Here is a 20,747-nt window from a genome sequence, read left to right on the forward strand (position 1 = left end):
ATCTGAAGAGGGTCAGTTTAACTTGTGAAGCTGTGTCATGCCCGAGTCACCAGAATTCTCAGATGAAAGACATCAGGGCCTCCCATGGGGCACACAGGGAAAATGCAGATACCCAAGGGCAGCTCTGGAAGGAAGTCATCCTCACCCACAGACAGAAGGTTCCTGTAGGTCTCCAGCATCACGTCCCTGTACAAGGCCCTCTGAGCAGGGTCCAGGAATTCCCACTCCTCCTGAGTGAATTCGATGGCCACATCCTCAGAGGTCAGTCGTTTCTGAAATGAAACCACATGTCACCAAAACGGCCATGAAAAGTTCTCATTTTCATGCAAAAGAGAAAGTGTAGTAAGGGGTAAGGATTGACTTGGTTGAAGTATGTGTTCTAACAGATCCATGCAGGGGTATCTGGAGAAATTATGCATCTCTAATTTTAATTTCTTATGCTTTTTCATTAGGCCTTATGAGATCCTCCAATTAATATGGAGTTTTCATCACTGCTCAAAATCCATGAAATATATATAAATAAAACTCAACACTGTACTGGATATACAGAAGTGTCAGATATTATGTTCTACCCAGTGAGTGCAATTCATTATCTAGATGAGGTACAGCATGAGTGGTGTCTTCAGAGATGATGAAGTCCAGGGCACTTTTAATGGAAAGGTCGAAAGTTTCAGTTATGACATCGATAACAGCAGCAAGGACCAAAAGTGTCTGAAGGTTTCCGGCTGCTCTAAATTACTGTATATTACTCTAAACATTAAACAAGTACTTTACAGGCAAGAACCTGCCATCAATATAATAGCTCATTAAAGAACGACCTCTTCCCACCTTACAGAAGAAAAACTGTATCACAGACAGACACTCTGAGAAACTCGACTCAGATCAAGAAGGTAAGAAACATTACATGAAGCACCTGAACTCAGAGACTTGGGCTCAGCAACTGAAGCTTAAGCATCTAACAGTTAAGTAATACGGAGAACATTAAAAGTCCTTTGACAGAGGGCTCCTAAAGAAAACTTCAAAGAAGTCCAAGGTGAGCCTCCTCCCTGCCCCTCTTGTTTGCACGGGGAGCAGCTCTTGGGCCTCGGGCCTTCATCCCCTGAAAATGGACTTCTGCACCAAATTCGTCTCCACCCACTTCTTGATCAGGAGAACCTCCCTGCTGTTGAGTGATCACTGTCCAGAGTGGTGGTGAAGGATGGGAGACACTGACCGATGAGAGCCACAGCAGCTTGGGAGCCCCAGGTCCCCGGAACATCTCACTTATTCCTAGCCACAGCTTCCAAACCACTGCCATTTCAAGGGACTCTGACACAGCAGCCAAGTTCCCTGGAGCTGGAGCTGCCACAGCAGGGGTTGCTGGCTCCGGGGCTGGAAGTGGGACTGTGTTCGGGAGCTTCATCACTGTTAGGCCAGGAACCCTTCTCTGAAACAGTAGCTCTTCTACGCCATGGGCTTGGCCCTCTCAAAGGCCATGGGGCTCTTTTGCCTGATTGTGGTCTAGCTCACCTTCTTCACGATGTGAAGGAGCTGTTTCCACCTCCCATAGTTCTTTCTCCTGTGTCTGCCCTGTATATTCCCTTTCCCGTAACTCCCCAGGCAGCCTGGGGAAAGTGGTGGGCTCAGGGTTTGACAGAAGGAAAACAAATAAATATTGTATTACTATGAAAAAAACACAAAGCTCAAGGTGAACAATATGGAATGGCATGAAAGGTCATTATAGATGTGGATACAGAAACACAACGGATAGTAATTTACTACTTAAAATACTAATAGGATTGTTTAGAAAATTACAAGGCCACAGATTATACTGATAAATAATTTCAACTCAAAAAAAAAAAGGTGATATGTAGTTTTTAAATAATGATGTCTTCTATCTAAACCACAGACTTGTACATGAATGCATACATATCTATAAAAAATTAACTGAAAGGAGAGGATGCATCTCTTGACAGATTTTTTTTTGGACAATTTTATATCATCCATGTATTCACATGTATTTCAGCATCTTTCAGACAATAAAAATGTATCCTTTGTACTCAGCTGAGTTTGTCAACAGCATTCTATACTAGGCTACCAAAAGAAAAACTGGTAAAAACATTAAAAAAAAAAATACTTGAACTAAATTCATAATAAAATGACCATATACTAAAATACAAATACAATTTTATCCACTTAAATTTACATAGCAAGGCATTAACAGAAGCCAAAGACTTTCTCTACTTTCATTTTTCCATTAATAAAACAGTGATTTGAAATTAGAAGAGTCATTAGATTATAACAAAAAAAAAAATTATAGCAATAGTAAAGTAAAACAACTTCTTGTAAAATGAAAAATCATGGAGAAAAAGAATATGAAAAAAATATATACTTCTTAAGCAAGACTATCTCAAGAAACATCATGATGGGAAGGAAACATTCAAAATATTCCTTCTGAAATTACAATGGCATGAAAGGAGCTGTCCAGGGTGTCTGTCTTTCACCACCATATGATGTGCATGAGCAGGGGCCACTAGAAAAAGTAACAGGAGGAAAAACACAGGGCAAGAGACACAGAGTTTGTCAGAGAGTTGAAACAGGTAGTACTCACAAACCTAAGGACATGGAAAGGTGAACAGTCAAAGGATGGAAAAAGTCCATCCTAAAGAGAGCAGGGGAGAGTGTTATATCAGACAAAATAAACTGAAGAAAAAAAAAGTGCAATGAGTTAAATATTGTATAATGATAAAATGGTCAATTTACCGAAAAGCTGTAACAAGTAAAAACATATATACATCTTATATTGGATATGTCAGAAAAATGAAGCAAACATTAAGGGAAAGGAGACAGAAATAGTGGCACAGGAATAGTATGAGATTTCAACATCCAAGCTGAACAGGCATGTACAGATCACAGGGCCCAACAAAAGCATAAAACACGGGCATCTCAAGGACACATAAAACATTATCTATGAGAGACCACAGGTTAGGCCCAAATCAACAATTTTAAGAGACTGCTACCATGAAAGTATTGAGAGGGTAACAGGCAGGAAGGCCAGGGGTCTCCAAAAGGAGGAAGGAGCTTCCAAGTGTCAGACATTTTTCTCTCTCTTAAGCAGCAGGAAGAAACAAACTAGCTATATTTTTTCCTTGTCTATACTAATTTAAAAAGAGGTTTCTCTTAAAATACTGTGTTGCCATAATGACACTTGGTTTCACCTGAAGTTAACTATTCTCAAACCTTGAGTGAACCAATGCCTTTCTCTTATGGAAATGTTCATCTTAAGCTATGCGAATGTACTATATGTATTTACCCCAAACTCTGTCTTCAAGTCGGTTCTGCCTCTTGGCTCAGAACCTACTTGACAAACCACTATGTTACATTCCGATACTGCTCGCCTAATCTATGTAAACGAAACTATTTGTATGGTGATCTGCCCTTCTTCAAGATTCAAGTTAATCATTTTACGGCCCAGGATGAACCATTTGGTGCCAAGATTCTCCCCAAATGCATCTTATGGGTGAGGGGCCTGGTGCCATTCTGAGTTTTAAGACAGTCCTTTCTTTCATTAACAGAGTGCTAGTGACTATAGAACATCCAGCTGAAGACTAGCAGGGGGTTACTCTTTCTGCCCCCTTCTGATGCCTATGTCAGAAGCTTTCTCTATCTCCTTTATACTTTAATAAACCTTTATTACACAAAAGCTCTGAGCCATCAAGCCTCGTCTCTGGCCCCTGACTGAATTCTTCTCCTCCAGGGGCCAAGAATCCCGGCGTCTTTGCGTGATTCAACAACCACCTTTCAGGATCTTCCCTAACAATGAAATAAACACAAGAAAAAAGGAAAATTCCCCAAATGTGGACATTAAACAACTCACTCTTACACCACAAATGGGTCTAAGAAAAAAATCACATGGAAATTTTTAAATACAGGGATGAAAACGAAAAGACAACATTAGAAAATTTATAACACACAGAGAAGACTGTACTAAAAGCAAAGTCTGAACCGTTAAATGCTTACAGTAAAGAAGAGACAAGATCTTAAATCTGAAATCTATTTTTAGACCTTTAGGAAGCAGAAAACAGAAAACAAACTAAACTCAAGTTTAGCAGAAGGAAACACGTAAATAAGAAAGATTAAACCAGAGATACAGCAGAAAGAAGAAAACTATAAAAATCAACAAACCAAGAGCTGATGTTTTGAAAAAAACTGTACAGGAAAACCCCCACCTAGACTAAGGAAAAGAGAAAAAAAGATTCAAATAACTAAAAACAGATATGAAACAGGACTGATTACACCTGAGGTCCAAGAAAGTTTCTAAAGATAAGGAAGTACTATGACCAATAATGCCGATAAATGACAGAATATAGGAGATACTGGCAAATTCTCAGAAACACACAAACTCTTTTACTTATTAAGAAATAAAAACATTGAGAAGTGTTGAAAGTGAAAGTGTTAGCCACTCAGTCGTGTCTGACTCTTTGTGACCTCATGGACTGTAGCCCACAAGGCTCCTCTGTCCATGGAATTTCTCCAGACAAGAATACTGGACTAGACAGCCATTCCTTTCTCCAGGGAATCTTCCGACCCAGGGATAGAACCTGGGTCTCCCTCACTGCAGGCAGATTCTTTATGATTCGAGTCACCAGGGAAGCCCATTATACCTAGAGAGATTTAAGAAATAGTCAGAAACCTCTAAGAAAAATACAGGACCAAATTCTATGAAACATTTACAAAAGAATTACCACTAAGCCTGCTAATTCTATGGAGCAAGCATGATTCGAATAGTTTGCTGATTTCCCAAAGACACAAGAAAAGAAAACTAGAAACCAGTACCCCTGACGAATACTGATGCAAAATTAAAATACTTGCAAACCCACTTCAACACATATTAAAAAGATCTGGAGAAACAAACATAGAGAACAGACAGAGGCGGGAGGGGAGGAAGGAGAGGGTAAGATGTATGGAGAGAGTAACACGGAAACTTACATTACCACATGTAAAGTAGAGAGCCAATGCGAATTTGCAGAATGACTCAGGGAACTCAAACAGGGGCTCTCTAACAACCTACAGGGGTAGATAGGGAGGAAGGTGGGAGGGAGGGGACATAGGTATACCTATGGCTGATTCATGTTGGTATTTGGCAGAAAACAACAACTTCTGTAAAGCAATTATCCTTCAATTAAAATAGATAAATAAAAAGATCTGACACCACGACCAAGTGGAATTTACTCATATAAGGCAAGGAGAAGTCAACATACAAAAATCAATTAATATGACACACTACATTAACAGATTTAAGGGAAAAAAAAATACAGGATCATCTCGATGCAGAAAAAAACCATTCGACAAAAATTTGACAACCTTTCAAGATGGAACACTCAAGAAGCTACAAACAATAAACCATACCAACATCAACATAATAAATGCCATTATGAAAAGAGCACAGCAATGGGGAAAGAATGAAAGATCTTTTCCTCTGAGGTCAAGAAGGCCAGGATGCACACCCTGTACTACAGTTCAACAAAGCACTGAAACCCTTAGAGCAATTAGATGAGAAAAAGAAATCAAAGGTCAGCAAATTGAAAAAGAAGGAAATTTATCTTCTTTCCCACGTGACAAAGTTTCATACGTAAAAGCCATAAAGATTACAAAAGAAACATGCTATATCAAAAAAGATTCTTTAATAACCACACAAAGGATCAATCAACCAATTAACTTATTATCAAAACTGCCATAGCAATCTTTGTAGAAGCAGAAAAAAACATGGTGAAAGTTGTAGAACTATTCAAAGAGCAAACAGCAAAACTCCTGAAGAAGGAAGATGGAGGTCTCTCTATTCCAAAACCTATTACAAGGTAATCAAGGTGATGTGGTACTGGTATAAAAACAGACAAATAAACCAAATGAACAGAACACAGTACTCAGAAATAATTCTTTCTGTATATGTAAGGTATATCCACAAGATACACAAAAGGGCAAGGACAATCTCAATAACCATGACGCTGAGAAAATAGATACCCACCAGCAAAAGAATGAAGCTGGAATCTTGCTTGCATTAAAAGTTAAAACATTTCTGTGTCAAAGGATTCAATCCACAGAGTGAAAGGACAACCTCTGAAGAATGGAGGTGATGAAAATTTCCACTTGCCAGAGACTTAGATTCATTTCATAGATTAAATCTGATGATCAACTAAAAAACCCTGTATCACTGATGTCTATTTCTGAACTTTCCATTCTATTATCAATAAGGATTTAAGGAGACTGACCCACATCTTTAGCTTGAACTGCCTTAAAAAAGAACAAACTGCCCCTAATTGATCTGATCCCAGATTTCACCAGCTACTGTGCATATTAATACCTGACTTCCAAGTGCAGTTTCTTTACCCTGGTTGACAGAGAGCAGACAGAGCGTCCAGGTGTGCCCTAAGCAATCCCTGCAGCCCAACAGCACTAAGACCCCATCTCCAACCCGTGGGTGAGAAGTCCTGCCCAGGACGGTGCCCAGGGGAGCCTCCTCACAAGGGCCAGGTCACCGGGTCATGCGGAAACAACATGTAAGTGGAGACAACAGGCCCTGAGGGAAGGCCCCGGATGAGTGTGTGTATACAGGAGTCAGGATACTCCAGAGTCAGACACGATTAGCAAGTCCAGCGCAGGGCATTTCAGGAAGGACAGACTGAATATGACCTTACCTGAGAAAGAGCCATGCCTGACTCCTTTTCTTTCCTCTTCCTCAACTTCAGGGCTTCCTCAGGCAACACAAGTCTTCAGAGTTCTATCATGAAAGTTGAAAACAGGCCGCTTAATGCTTAGAGTCAGCACATCCCCTTTCTGAGCCCCAGTGACACACACAGGGCAGCCCTCACTGTGTGGAACAGACAGTCCTCTGTGGCCACTGTCTCAGGAGGGACTCAGGAAGGTCAACTCCCGCAGAGAGACCAACATGGGACTTTCCCACACTTTCCCTCAGATCGCAATCCCCTCCTGGTGAGGCCTCATGTACACAGCAAGCAGGGGCCACCTCTGCTGACCCCACGACCCCTTTCAGGTCACACAGCAGGCCCTGGTCCAGACCCACTCGGAGCAGAGTGCCCCCTCCTCAGCTCAGATCTCAGCCCTCAGGACTGGGAGGACTCAGAGTCCTGATGCTCAGTGAGGGAACCAGACTGGAATCAACTGGGGCACCTTAAACATTCTCGAGCTGTGGACCAACACAAGTTACCTGAAGGGCAATCTCTGGTCAGAGGGTACAAAACATGGGTATGCAAAATGCCTCATGAATGAAACGTGAAGCCTGGACTGAGCACCATTCAGAGGAGCAAAGCACCTCCCAACTCTCTTTTTCATCCCAGCCTTACTAAGGAGTAACTAACAAAAAATGGTATAAACGTACTGTGTACAAAGTGATCGTGTGATAGATTCATACACTGAATAATTATTATAGTGGAGTAAGTTACACTTCCATCTATGAGTACACTGTATTTCTCCTCTCTGGGCGAATTTCAAGTATATAAAAACACTACCAGCAGCATGCAGTACCTCAGATTCCCAGAACTGAAAATCTCTACTCTTTGCCTAACAGTGCCCCATTTCCCCCTCCACCCAGCTTCTGGTAACAGCCTTATTACTCGATGGCTCCATGAGTTTGACAAATCTAGTTTCCACATACAGTGTCTGTCCTCCTTTGTCAGGCGTCTTTAACTTGGCATACTGTTCTCTAGGTTCATTCAGTTTAGTTCAGATCCTTGATTTTTATATACAGAGAAAAAATAGTTCATGAATATACAGTATATAATAAATATTTCTATACCATACTTTTGTTACCTATTCTTTTGTCAAGAGACATCTGGGCTGTGTCTATGCCTTGGCTACTGCAAATCCAGTCACACTCATGGGACTGCGAACATATACCTGAAAAACCGATTGCTTTCCCTTTGGACATCTGTCAGAAATGGGTTTGACAGACTGTAGGCCTGTTCTATATTAATTTGTTAAAGAACTTCCATTTTATTTTCCAACATACCAGTACCATTTACATTACCAACAACAGTGCAGTTAAGATTCCGTGTTTTGTGTACTGTGCCTGTGTGTCTGCTTATTTTGGGAGGGACAGGAGTGGATAACAGAGAACCCAGCACTGGTCTGGCAGCAAGAGAGTTGCAGCTGCATCTTCCAGAGGACGAGCCTCCAGGATGCAGATCACTGTGGTATCGCTGCCCTCTGATTCTCGGAGCCATCTTCCCCTATGTCACAGGACTTTATGACTCTTCGCAGGTTAGGCCCAGAGATCCCTACTGAGCAGGACCACCTTATAACAAGCATTCTGTGATCTTAACCTTAGTACTCCTATTTTCCCAGAGGGACTCAAACAAACTTACAAACTTTCATGGTGTCCAACAGAGTGTCCACAGAGCCCATGATGAGCCTCTAACCCTCTTATACAAACACAAAGCATTCCAAGCCCTGATAACTCACGCATGAGGCAAAATACAAAAGAGGACAGCCAAGGATTCACAGACACAAGACACCATATTTTCATTTACAGTGAGTGATCCAGGTCAAACACCGAAATCTCCAAAGACTATGAAAAAGAGGGATAATTCCAATGATGCACACGGCCCACTGACACCTCAGCATCTTCCAAGGAAACACTCCAGATTCTCTTGGTATCTTCCCAAATGCACATGAACCTTTCTTCACAGGCAACCCCAAGAACACAATGATACCAAAGTTGATGCAAAAAATGACCTGAGATTTTCCCTGTTACTCTATGGTGCCTGCCTGCTAAAAGAGCCAACAAAAGCCAGGGCGTGGAGTGGATGCTGGGGGCACCTGCTAGAACCAGCCCCTCAAGCCCAAGGCTCCCATCCTCCTGCACCCACAGGTGCCTGCGGGCTCAGCCCAGGCCACAGTTCTAACACTGGAAAAGACTTCTCCTGGCTGAATTCCACATCCTTCATTGCTGCTCACGTGTGGTCACGAGTTGTCAAATCAAACCTCTGCAGGCAAGTGTCAGCCTCAGCACTGCTGTCCCGGGAACACGAGCTAAGGCATTGGAACCTCAAACCATTCCATGCGGGCTCTCCAACAAACCCGCTCCCAGGTTCTCCAGCCTGAACTGAGACATTCTTTTCCAACAGATCCACACCCGCCTTGTCCCTGCAACACTTGGGATGGGCGCACGCTCCATTCACTGGGCTCACCTTGATGCCCCCAAGTACTGCCACAAGCCTCCTGCAGACCCCACCAGGCTCCCTCCGCTTTCCCCATTTGTCTACCTCTCCTCCCTGCATGACTGGACTAAGCAAGACTAAAGCGCACTGGGGTTTCTTGGCAAAGGGGATCACAAGAGGAGTGTCCACGAGCTACCACCCAAAGGACACTGCACGTGCAGTATGAAAATCAAGACACTGGCCTTCCTGGGAAAGTCTGCCACCACCTGGGGACACTATGGAGTCCACGTACAAAGGTATTTGAGATGAGGAAGTCTCAGAGCAAGGGTCTCCAGGTCTCACTCTCTCCTGTTTTCCCCACCCACACCTACTTGGAAAATATTCTAGCCCTTGGGAGGGGGGAGGCCGGGCAGCGTCTCCGTCCTGCGCTGTTAGGTTTTGCATTTCTGCTCATCCTCAGCGCACTGAAATCACAATCGCTGACACTGAGCACATGAACTCCTAGAAGGCAAAGCTGCTGTTCATTATGGTGACTGGTCCCTGGATGGATAGAGCTTAGATCTGGGGGCTGCAGAGGACGAAACACAGCAGACTAAACATGGGGACATCTTAGCCCACTGCTTGAGGACACCAGTTCTGTAAGGCTTTGGGGGATTTTCTATATTTTTTGGCTCTTCTTTTCAGTAATTAAGTAGTCACATGGGGTAAAGATCAATTACAGCTGAAATGTCCAGAACGTGGGAAACATCTTCATCACCTGTCCTGTGCTCTTGGTCGTCCCTGAGGATTATTCAACCCAACCCATAGTCCTGTCATCTAAAGACATTTCCAGTATCAGGTACTACAGCCACGATGGGAAGAAGAGGAACACTATGAGCCCTAAAAAGAGGGGAACCAGGAAGGACTCAAAATAACCCTTGAAGAAGGGCATTAACTTCTGCTGATGGCAACTGATACAGAGGCAAAAAACCTGGGTAACATGAGAGAGACTGTTAGGAGGGGATGGGGAGACCTCTCTGAGCCTAGACTTGAAGGGTGACAAAGGGCCTCAGCCAGGGTGACCTGAAGGTGAGAAAAGAAACTAAGATGTCAGACAGAAATGGTTTTGGTATTTGGAAACAGAGAAAAGGTAAATGAGACCAAGACAGGCTGAACCACGGGCAAACGGTCAGCTCGCAGGATGAGGCTGGAGACTCTTACAGGGCCCTGAGCTTGACAGAGGGCTGTGGAGCCACAGCGAGGAGTCAAGCTTTTGTCCCAAGAACAAATGAAAGCCAGTGGAGGTCTGAACGTCAGGACGTAAAAAAAAATCTCCCTTCAGATTTAGCCTTATTCATAGAAGTCATCTAATTCTGAGCCTGTGATCCTGCCTCCATCCTACAGTTTTCCTTTTCGTTTTTCATTGAGGGAGGACTGGGATCTATTTAAAATTCTAATTACCGCCAGACACTCCTTCCAAACCAGAACTGCCACACACACACAGCCAATTTGGCTAATCATTTCAGGGGTCAGTGTTGCTCACGCTCAGAGTTTCCGGTCTAGTCTCTCATCTCCATGTTACAAGTGGGCTCCCTCGGGCCCAGATTGAAGCCTTTTATGAGAAGGTCTGAGCTGAGTGAAGAGAACCAGGTATAACTGATTAACGAAATGGGAGGCTGAAGGGCAAGGGGGCCAAGTCTGTCCTTAATGCCCATCCCATTTAAGACCAGGAACATCTGTCATGTATCTGAGCAAAAGAAACTTTTCTTTCAAGATTGGGTCAAACTGATACCGAGCAGGTAATTCTTTATTAGAAGATTGCAGTAAAATATTTTAAAAATACAGAATTGCAAATATATATCCACTGGTACAAAAAACATTAGAAATAGGATCTGAGCAATCTTTTTCATCATGAATAGAGAGGCTCTGTTGGAAGGTTCCACGTCAATCCGGCCCATCCTTCCTCATTCGCACAGAAAAGTCAAAAAGGGACCTGAGGGAAACATCTTCATATCACCTCACAGCTCACGTGTTTCACTGATCATACAAAATGGAGAAAACAGAGCATTACACCAACCAGTTAAATTAGGTGCTTTTTTTTTCTTTTTTTGAAAGGAAAGACTGAAGCATTTTATTTTGTTGGTTTTATCATGTTAAATGTTCTTTTATTTTCCCATTTCTCAAAGAAATGCCTTTAATTTTACAAGATCTAATGTCATACCTCCGTTATTCTCTGGTAAAGAGCTGAGACCAGAAATATCCGTTTGTGTGTGCACACATAAACACATACACACAATTCATGTGTTTGGTAAAACCACAGTTGAAAATATGTCTGTTTTATTACACGATGGCCCATACATAAAACCCTCCAAGATGTATTTCTCTGTGAATTCAGAGAAAGGGAGGCGAGATGATCTTTGCTTATTAACCTTAAGTTTTTCAGTTTCCTCATTTTTAACTATTATAATTGGAGGATAATTACTTTATAATATTGTGATGGTTTTTGCCATACATCAACATGAATTGGACATGTGTCCCCCCCATCCTGAACCACCTTGCACCTCCCTCCTCACCTGATCTCTCTGGGTTGTTCCAGAGCACTGGCTTTGGGTGCCCTGCTTCGTGCATTGAACTTGCACTGATCATTCTATTTTACATATGGTAATATACATGTTTCTATGCTATTCTCTCAAATCATGCCACCCTCGCCTTCTCCCACTGAGTCCAAAAGTCTGTTCTTTACATTTGTGTCTCCCTTTGTTGCCCTGCATGTAGGATCGTTGGCACCCTCTTTCTAAATTCCATATATATGCAGTAATATACAGTATTTGTCTTTCTCTTCCTGACTTATTTCACTCTGTATAATAGGCTCTAGGTTCATCTACCTCATAAGAACTGATAAACGAGGTGACATTTTTGCTAAGTATGGCACAAAATAGTCTAAGATGATTTACTACTTACCAAAGAAAATTTCAAATGTACAAGACGAAGGGAAGGAAGCACCCAGGCAAGGAATGAATCGGAAAAAATTTTAAAAGAAAAAATTGTGAATTAGTTTTAATCTAAAAATCTGGTGTTAAAGTTTAAAAAAACACTGAGAATAATCATATTCAGAAAAGGATGATAAGAGTAGAATACTGGAAACTAAAAAAGCTTATTTCTAAAGTTAAAAATGATTACAGAAACTGAATGAATTAAGACCTATTCCAAGCCACAAAAAGCACCATACAAATAGGAAGGAGAAAATGTGAATCTATTAAAAAAAAAAAAATGTGTTCCTTTAAAAATGCTACCCAATAGTGATACAGTGGATAAGAATCTGCCTGACAATGCAGGGGACATGGGTTCTATCCCTGGTTCTGGAAGATGCCACAAGTACAAGCAACTAAGCCTGTGCACAACTACTGAGCCTGTGCTTTAAAACCTGGAGCCTCAACTCCTGAGCCCACGGCACAGAACCGAAGACAACGCAGCCCAAAAAATTAAAAAAAAAAAAAAGCTACCACAGAGTGACAGAGTCCATCATTTCTTGCTCCAGGTGTCTTCTTCCCTGACCTCTATCTTATGATAGGACAGGGGAAGGGGTTCACTCACAACTCAGTGAATCAAGCCACTGCCCCAGGCTCAACAGGGTTTGCAAATGAAAAGTCATCTTCTGCCACAAGTAATAAAAAAAGACACAAGCCTTATTGACAGGAGTTTTGAAATTCTCAGCCTCCTCTGTGTAACTAAAAAAATCATCTGTATCCAAACAACTGGCCACACCTGGATCGAGCTTACTTACCCCTCTGTTCACCTATCTCCCTATTTCATCTGAGTCTCCGTGTCTCTCTCCCCCTCTGCTCTCCTGCTGTTCCTGTCCTATTTCCTGCCTCACACGTGTCCTGTCTCAGGCTGCTGCAACTCGTCCCCCCTCGAAATGCTCTCTCTCTCCAACCTTCCTGAGTCTTTGAAAAATCCATACCTATGTCTGCCTCTTTCTTCCCCCATTTCGGCTCCCTCTCTGCGCTGTCGCTTTGACTCTCCCTTCCTCCTCAGTCTCTAGCAGGCCATGTGGCTACGCTTCCTTCCAGCCCTTTCTTCCTCTGCTCCTTCCCTCTTGCTCTGCCAGCACCATGATAAAACCGGCCACCTCAGATTGAGACTTGAACCCTTGTGGCGGGACCCCAACCTGATGAAAACACAACTCCGGACTCTAACCCAAGAGGCCTGGACTCAAACCCGGCCAAAACCCAGTTAGGGACTCTCCACCTCTGACGTCCCTCATCGCCCTTCGCCTCCCCGCTCCCATCACTGATACAGGGCAGTTCTCCCTATGCTGTTTACCAATCCCTGGAGATCTGGCTTTTTAATTTATTAATGCTTCTGTATTTTACTCACTTGGCTATTTTCAAGGCTTAACCTCTGACTTGACTATCCCTTTGCAAGTCCCTCAGCCATTCTCAGGGTTCCCATTGGTTCTCCCTGATGCTTTTCTCCTCAGTTTCAGTTATTTCTCTCAGTCTTTCTGACTCTGCTTCTCCTGATCCTCCTGCCTCCTGAATTTACTGAGTGGGCGACAGAACGAGACGCCCCCGGACCGGAAGAGCACCTTTTCCGACCGAGTTGAATAGGGCATGGAACAGCACTGACTGTCACAAGGCTGGACCAGGTCACCTACCCTACGCGGGGTGAGGGGACGGGCTGACAGGAAAGGGGGTGCCTGCGGGTAGAAGGACCGGCCTCAGGAGACGCGAGGACAGAGGGGCTGGGAAGGAGGGGGCTCAGGAGCGGGGCGGGCTCTCCGGAATCCCGGGACCAGGGAGAGGGCGCGGCCTCTCCGGGAGCGGGGGCGACGGGCTCTGCCTCCAGCGGTCGAGAAGGCGACGCGGCGGGGCGCGACTCCAACTGGCGAGAGAGGGCTTTACGTGGCGAGGCCAGAGGTAAAAAAGGGTTTTAAGCAGGAAAATGTCGCCAGAGGCGGTGTCTACGCGGACAGAGGGCCGAAACCACCTCAGAAACACTTCCGCAACGGCAGTGGCAACGTATATTCGGGGCCGAGCACCGGGTGCCAGGGTTTTCAGGTCGCTGGCAATTCCCACACCATGAAGACGAGTGAGCGGGAGCGGAGGTGGGGATTGGAGGGGTGGCGAGCTCTGCAAACTTACTCTAGAAGCAAGCTTAGGCGCCGCTCGGGGACCTCGGCTCCGCGCTCTCCAACTTCCGGCTCTGGGTGAAAGGGCTTTTGGTATTAGAGCCTCGGCTTCCGACCAGGGGCGGGGCGAGCACCGGCTGTGCGCAGAGTTCGTGGGAGGGGCGGGCCGCGGAGGGGGGCGGGGCCTGTTACCTTGACAGCATTAAGTTACCCTCTGTAACACTGCTCAGGTAAAGGCTTCAAGTTATGTAGGAAGCCAAGATACTTCCTCTTAAGACTAAAAGGGTTTATTCTCAATAAAAAGCTGTTTTTCACAGCATGGTGTGCTCAGATCCTGCTAGTGAGGTTGAAGCAATTCAGGGATCTGAGTACTTGGGCAGTTTAAGAAACAAGATTGGGACTAGTCTCTATATTACAAACACAAAACTGTCGCTGGGTAGAAATGGGCTATTCCCTACTGACGCCCTACAAAACAGCAAACTCAGCATAGTGCTGAGTTCAACCAACTGAGGGTCAGCACTTGGGTGTCTGAGATGGAGGACTTAAGCAATGTGATCATTTGGGTCACTAACCACAGCCTTAAAATGAGCAAGACACTTTAAATGATTATAAGCTGCGTTATTGTTTATTTTATCCAACGTGTTTTAATTATTTCCCTTTCTAAACCCAACTCTTTAAACTGACATAAAGGGGGTTGTATAAGCAACTCTTACAATGACAAATATCATTGTGTAAGTTTAAGCTACAGAGAAAAATTAACTGATACATATACTGTGAAACGATTATCACAATAAGTTTACCTAGCATCCATAATTTTGTATAGATAACCTAAAAAGAGACAGCAAAATAGGAGAAAAAAACATTTTTTTTCTTTTGATGAGAACTGCATTATTCTTTTGGAGAAACATTTTTTTTCTTTTGATGAGAACTGCATTATTCTTTCGGAGAAGGCGATGGCACCCCACTCCATTACTCTTGTCTGGAAAATCCCATGGATGGAGGGGCCTTGTGGGCTGCAGTCCATGGGGTCGCTAGGAGTCGGACACGACTGAGCGACTTCACTTCATTTTTTCACTTTCATTCATTGGAGAAGGAAATGGCAACCCACTCCAGTGTTCTTGCCTGGAGAATCCCAGGGATGGGGGAGCCTGGTGGGCTGCGTCTATGGGGTCGCACACAGTCGGACAGGACTGAAGCGACTTAGCAGCAGCGTTATTCTTTAAAATACTCTATTCTGTACTTTGGAGGAAGTGCTTAGTCGCGAAGCTGTGTCAGATTCTTTGCGACCCCATGGACCATAGCCTGCCAGGCTCCTCTGTCCGTGGGACTCTCCAGGCAAGAATACTTGAGTGGGTTGCCATGCCCTCCTCCAGGGGATCTTCCCAACGAGGGATCAAACCCATGTCTTGTGCATTGCAGGCGAATTCTTTACTGTCTGAGCCACCAGGGAAGCCTAACTGTTAAGTATCTTTCCCAAAAACTTGTTTAGGAAATTACACTAAATAATATTCACAATGTAATTTCAAGTTGATTATATGTTCAGTGTGAACATAATTAGAATCTTTCACTTGCTATTTGCAAGTTCTAATATATTTTAGGTCTTTATTTTCTAAAGCTATGACAAATCTCTACAGCATATTAAAAAGGAGAGACATTACTTTGCCCATAAAGGTCTGTATAGTAAAGCTATGGGCCAGTAGTCATGTATGGATATGAGAGCTGGACCATAAAGAAGGCTGAGTGGTAAACAATTGATGCTTTTGAATCGTGGTATTGGAGAACACTCTTGAGAGTCCCTTGGACTGCAAGGAGATCAAACCAATCAATCCTAAAGGAGATCAATCCTGAATATTCACTGGAAGGGTTGATGTTGAAGCTGAAGCTCCAATACTTTGGTCACCTGATATGAAGAGTCGACTCTTAGAAAAGACCCCAATGCTGGGAAAGATTGAAAGCTGAAGAAGGGGACGATAGAGAATGAGATGCTTGAATGGTGTCATCAACTCAACGGACATGAGTGAGCAAGCTCTGCGAGATGGTGAAGGACAGGGAAGCCTGGCATGCTGCAGTCCATGGAGCTGCAAAGAGTCGGACATGCCTGTGCAACTGAACAACAACATTCTATCAAATGTGGATAACAAAGTCTGAAAAATACACTCTTCTGAATATTTGGGATTTATGGATAAACTCCATACGCCCATCATCATGGGATCTAATCAACATTTTCAGAACTTTCAAAAATGGCAGATTACATGTTATTTTCAAAAACACATGTCAAAATATATCAGTCTTAGCAATATCTTCTTAGATGCACTTCTAGTAGCCAACTTCCACACTTAACGTTTGTTTCAGAGCAGGCTGTTTGATTCAAAATATTATAGGCATTCTTTTCATTATTCACTTCAGTTCAGTTGCTCAGTTGTGTCCGATTCTTTGCGACCCCATGAACTGCAGCACGCCAGGCCTCCCTGTCCATCACCAACTCCCGGAGTTCACTCAAACTCATATCCATCAAGTCAGTGATGCCATCCAGCCATCTCATCCTCTATCGTCCCCTTCTCCTCCTGCCCCCAATGCCTCCCAGCATCAGAGTCTTTTCCAGTGAGTCAACTCTTTGCATGAGGTTGCCAAAGTATTGGAGTTTCAGCTTTAGCATCAGTCCTTCCAATGAACACCAAGGACTGATCTCCTTTAGAATGGACGGTTGGATCTCCTTGCAGTCCAAGGGACTCTCAAGAGTCATTTCCAACACCACAGTTCAAAAGCATCAATTCTTCAGCACTCAGCTTTCTTCACAGTCCAACTCTCACATCCATACATGACCACAGGAAAAACTATAGCCTTGCCTAGATAGACCTTTGTTGGCAAAGTAATGTCTCTGCCTTTTAATATGCTATATAGGTCGGTCATAACTTTCCTTCCAAGGGGTAAGGGTCTTTTAATTTCTTGGCTGCAATCACCATCTGCAGTGATTTTGGAGCCCCCAAAAATAAAGTCTGACACTGTTTCCACTGTTTCCCCATCTATTTCCCATGAAGTGATGGGACAGGATGCCATGATCTTCGTTTTCTGAATGTTGAGCTTTAAGCCAACTTTTTCACTCTCCTCTTTCACTTTCATCAAGAGGCTCTTTAGCTCCTCTTCACTTTCTGCCATAGGGTGGTGTCATCTGCATACCTGAGGTTATTGATATTTCTTCCAGCAATCTTGATTCCAGCTTGTGCTTCTTCCAGCCCAGCATTTCTCATGATGTACTCTGCATATAAGTTAAATAAGCAGGGTGACAATATACACCCTTGATGTACTCCTTTTCCTATTTGGAACCAATCTGTTGTTCCACGTCCAGTTCTAACTGTTGCTTCCTGACCTGCATACAGGTTTCTCAAGAGGCAGGTCAGGTGGTCTGGTATGCCCTTCTCTTTCAGAATTTTCCACAGTTTTTTGTGATCCACACAGTCAAAGGCTTTGGCATAGTCAATAAAGCAGAAATAGATGTTTTTCTGGAACTCTCTTGCTTTTTCCATGATCCAGCGGATGTTGGCAATTTGATCTCTGGTTCCTCTGCCTTTTCTAAAACTAGCTGGAACATCTGGAAATTCACGGTTCACATAATGCTGAAGCCTGGCTTGGAGAATTTTGAGCATTACTTTACTAGCATGTGAGATTAATGCAATTGTGCAGTAGTTTGAGCATTCTTTGGCATTGCCTTTCTTTGGGCTTCCCTGGTGCCTCAGACGGTAAAGCGTCTGTCTGCAATGTGGGAGACCCGGGTTTGATTCCTGGGTCGGGAAGTTCCCCTGGAGAAGGAAATGGCAATCCACTCCAGCACTCTTGCCTGGAAAATCCCATGGATGGAGGAGCCTGATAGGCTACAGTCCATGGGGTCGCAAAGAGTCAGACACGACTGAGCTACTAGCTACTACTTCTTTGGGACTGGAATGAAAACTAAGCTTTTCCAGTCCTGTGGCCACTGCTGAGTTTTCCAAATTTGTTGGCATAGCGTGATTAGAAGCTCCCATCACTATGACTTGGCACCTGGGATCCATATCCAGTCCATCCCAAAGAGTCATAAACTGAGCTTTCATCATTGCTAGGCTTCATGGTCAGAAACTGAACATTCTCATGATCAGGTGCCTCAAGTCCTAATGCCTGAACTCAACATAAAGGTTTTCCCACACTCATTGTTTGGGAGGTGTTGTTCCAGTATGTTTCCCAACTTGTGATCTTTGGGTGAAAGCCTTGCCACACACTTTACATCTGTGTGCTTTCTCTTCAAGATAAATATTCTGCCATCTAGTGATAAGTGAACAATAACATGAAGCTTTGCCATATTCACTGCAATTTAAATCATGAATTATTTGGTAAGTCTAAGGCACAACCTAAAAGCTATTCAAAATTCAGTTCATTCGTACTGTTTGGTGCAGTACATACAACTTGATTACTGGTGCAAGAGGGACCAGTGAGGAAAGGTTGCTCGCATTCCTGAACTGGTGATGAACTTTTTGAGAATGAGTAGATATTCAACGGCCTGACCACATTCAATATCATCTGAGCTCGATCCAGTGTGAATATTCTCACGAAGCATAAGAAACCACTGCCAAAAGCACTGCAACCTCTATATTTTCAAGGGCTGTCACCTCTGTACATCATCTGATGGCAAGTTAGGCTTGAAAGTACACTGAAGAATTTACCACACTCATTACATTTCTAATGTTTCTTTCCAATATGGATCATAAGGTATGCATTCAGACTAAGTACTCTGAGACACTCACTACATTTGTAATGTTCCACTCTTCTATGAATTATCTGATTGTGAGGCTTCCACACACAAAAGTTTTGCCACTCATGACATTTGTATAGTTTCTTTTGAACTCTGACAGTTAAAGATCAACATATATCACACTTGGATGATGTCTCTCATTTGTGGATTTTCTGATGTTTAGTGAGGTTTGAGACCTGAGTAAAGGCTCTTTTAACACTCAAGACATCTGAAAGGTCTCTTTACAAAATGTACTCTCTGATGACTTGTAAGGTGTGATTTTAGACTGAAACACATGCCACACATTACATTTGTAAGGTTCCTCTCCTGTATGTATTCTCCAATGAAGCTGAAGATGTGCTTTTTGACTAAAGGCTTTTCCACACTTGTTACATTTGTAAGGTTTCTCTCCAGTATGAATTCTTTGATGCTTTGCAAGGGTTGCCTTTTTGCTAAAGTCCTTCTCACATTGATTACATTTGTAGGGTTTCTCTCCCATAGAGATTTGAAAGGTTGTTGCTGACTGAAAAAACACCAGGATTCTTGGCCTCTGGAGGAGAAGAATTCAATCTGGGGCCAGACACGAGGCTTGATCGCTCAGAGATTTGTGTAATAAAGTTTTATTCAAGTATAAAGGAGATAGAGAAAGCCTCTGACATAGGCATCAGAAGGGGACAGAAAGAGTACCCCCCCTGCTAGTCTTCAGGTGGATGTTATATAGTCATTAGCAGTCTGTTCAGAGAAGGTGATGGCACCCCACTCCAGTACTCTTGCCTGGAAAATCCCATGGACAGCATAGCCGGGTGGGCTGCAGTCCATGGAGTCGCGAAGAGTCGGACACTTCACTTTCACTTTTCACTGATGTATTTTGGGATAATCTTGGCATCAGACAATTCATCCTGGGCCATAAAATGATTGACTTGAATCTTGTAGAAGGGCAGATTACCATACATTAGTTTTGTTTACATAAATTAGGGGAACAATATCTGAGTATAACATACTGGTTTATCAAGCAGATTCTGAGCCATTAGATGGAACCGACTTGAAGATGGAGTTTGGGGTAAATGCATGGTACATTAACATAGCTTAAGACAAACATTTGCATAAGAAAAATGCATTGGTTAACTCAAGGTTTGAGAATAGTTAACTTCAGGTGAAACCAGGTGTCATTATGGCAACGCAGTATTTTAAGAGAAACCTCCATTTAAATTTATAAAGAGAAAGAAAAAAATATCACTAGTTTGTTTCCTCCTGCTGCTTAAGAGAGATAAAAACGCCTGACACTTGCAGCCTATTTCCTCCATTTGGAGACCCTTTGCCTTCCTGCCTGTTATCCTCTCAGATTCTCTGATGAATTAAAAGGTGTGAACTCTAACTAAACAGCTTACCACAAAAATACATTTATAACCTTCTCCCACTTTTCTTCGCTTCTATCTACTATGAACTCTCTGTTGATCTGTGAGGTTTGGTTTTCAACTAAAGACACTGCCACCTACATCACATTTATATAATTTACATTCTATATGAATTATCTGGTGCCTAGAGAGATTTGCTACAGTATGCTTGCCTGGAAAATCCCATGGATGGAGGAGCCTGGTGGGCTGCAGTCCATGGGGTCGCTAAGAGTTGGACACGACTGAGCAACTTCACTTTCACTTTTCACTTTCATGCATTGGAAAAGGACATGGCAACCCACTCCAGTGTTCTTGCCTGGAGAATC

At 43.2% G+C, this 20,747-nt stretch overlaps 2 protein-coding genes and 1 pseudogene across 6 annotated transcripts in view; all 3 read right to left on the minus strand.

The window, feature by feature from the left end:
* The window catches only part of LOC123327538 (zinc finger protein 160), a 65,358-nt gene extending 65,193 nt beyond the window's left edge, over positions 1-165 (minus strand). The window contains exon 1 of the mRNA XM_045163344.1: positions 146-165. The gene's annotated coding sequence lies outside the window, so the exon portion shown is untranslated. The remainder of the gene's footprint in view (positions 1-145) is intronic.
* The window catches only part of LOC123327520 (zinc finger protein 665), a 392,317-nt gene that overhangs the window by 17,075 nt on the left and 354,495 nt on the right, over positions 1-20,747 (minus strand). The window contains exons 1-3 of one of the 5 annotated variants that reach the window (XM_044931480.2): positions 14,282-14,426; positions 6,675-6,757; positions 146-272 (exon numbers count right to left, since the gene is read on the minus strand). The exons of 2 other annotated variants lie outside the window; for them this stretch is intronic. In XM_044931480.2, coding sequence (XP_044787415.2) covers positions 146-272; positions 6,675-6,689 — 142 coding nt within the window. In that variant the 5' untranslated portion in view covers positions 6,690-6,757; positions 14,282-14,426. Of the gene's footprint in view, positions 1-145; positions 273-1,138; positions 1,503-6,674; positions 6,758-14,281; positions 14,427-20,747 lie in introns of those variants that run through there. 2 more of the 5 variants (XM_045163295.1, XM_044931479.2) reach the window with 2 other exon arrangements.
* Positions 13,898-20,747, minus strand: part of LOC123465140 — a 35,475-nt pseudogene continuing 28,625 nt past the window's right edge.

This window comes from Bubalus bubalis, chromosome 18, assembly GCF_019923935.1.
Source record: "Bubalus bubalis isolate 160015118507 breed Murrah chromosome 18, NDDB_SH_1, whole genome shotgun sequence".
Lineage (NCBI taxonomy): Eukaryota > Metazoa > Chordata > Mammalia > Artiodactyla > Bovidae > Bubalus > Bubalus bubalis.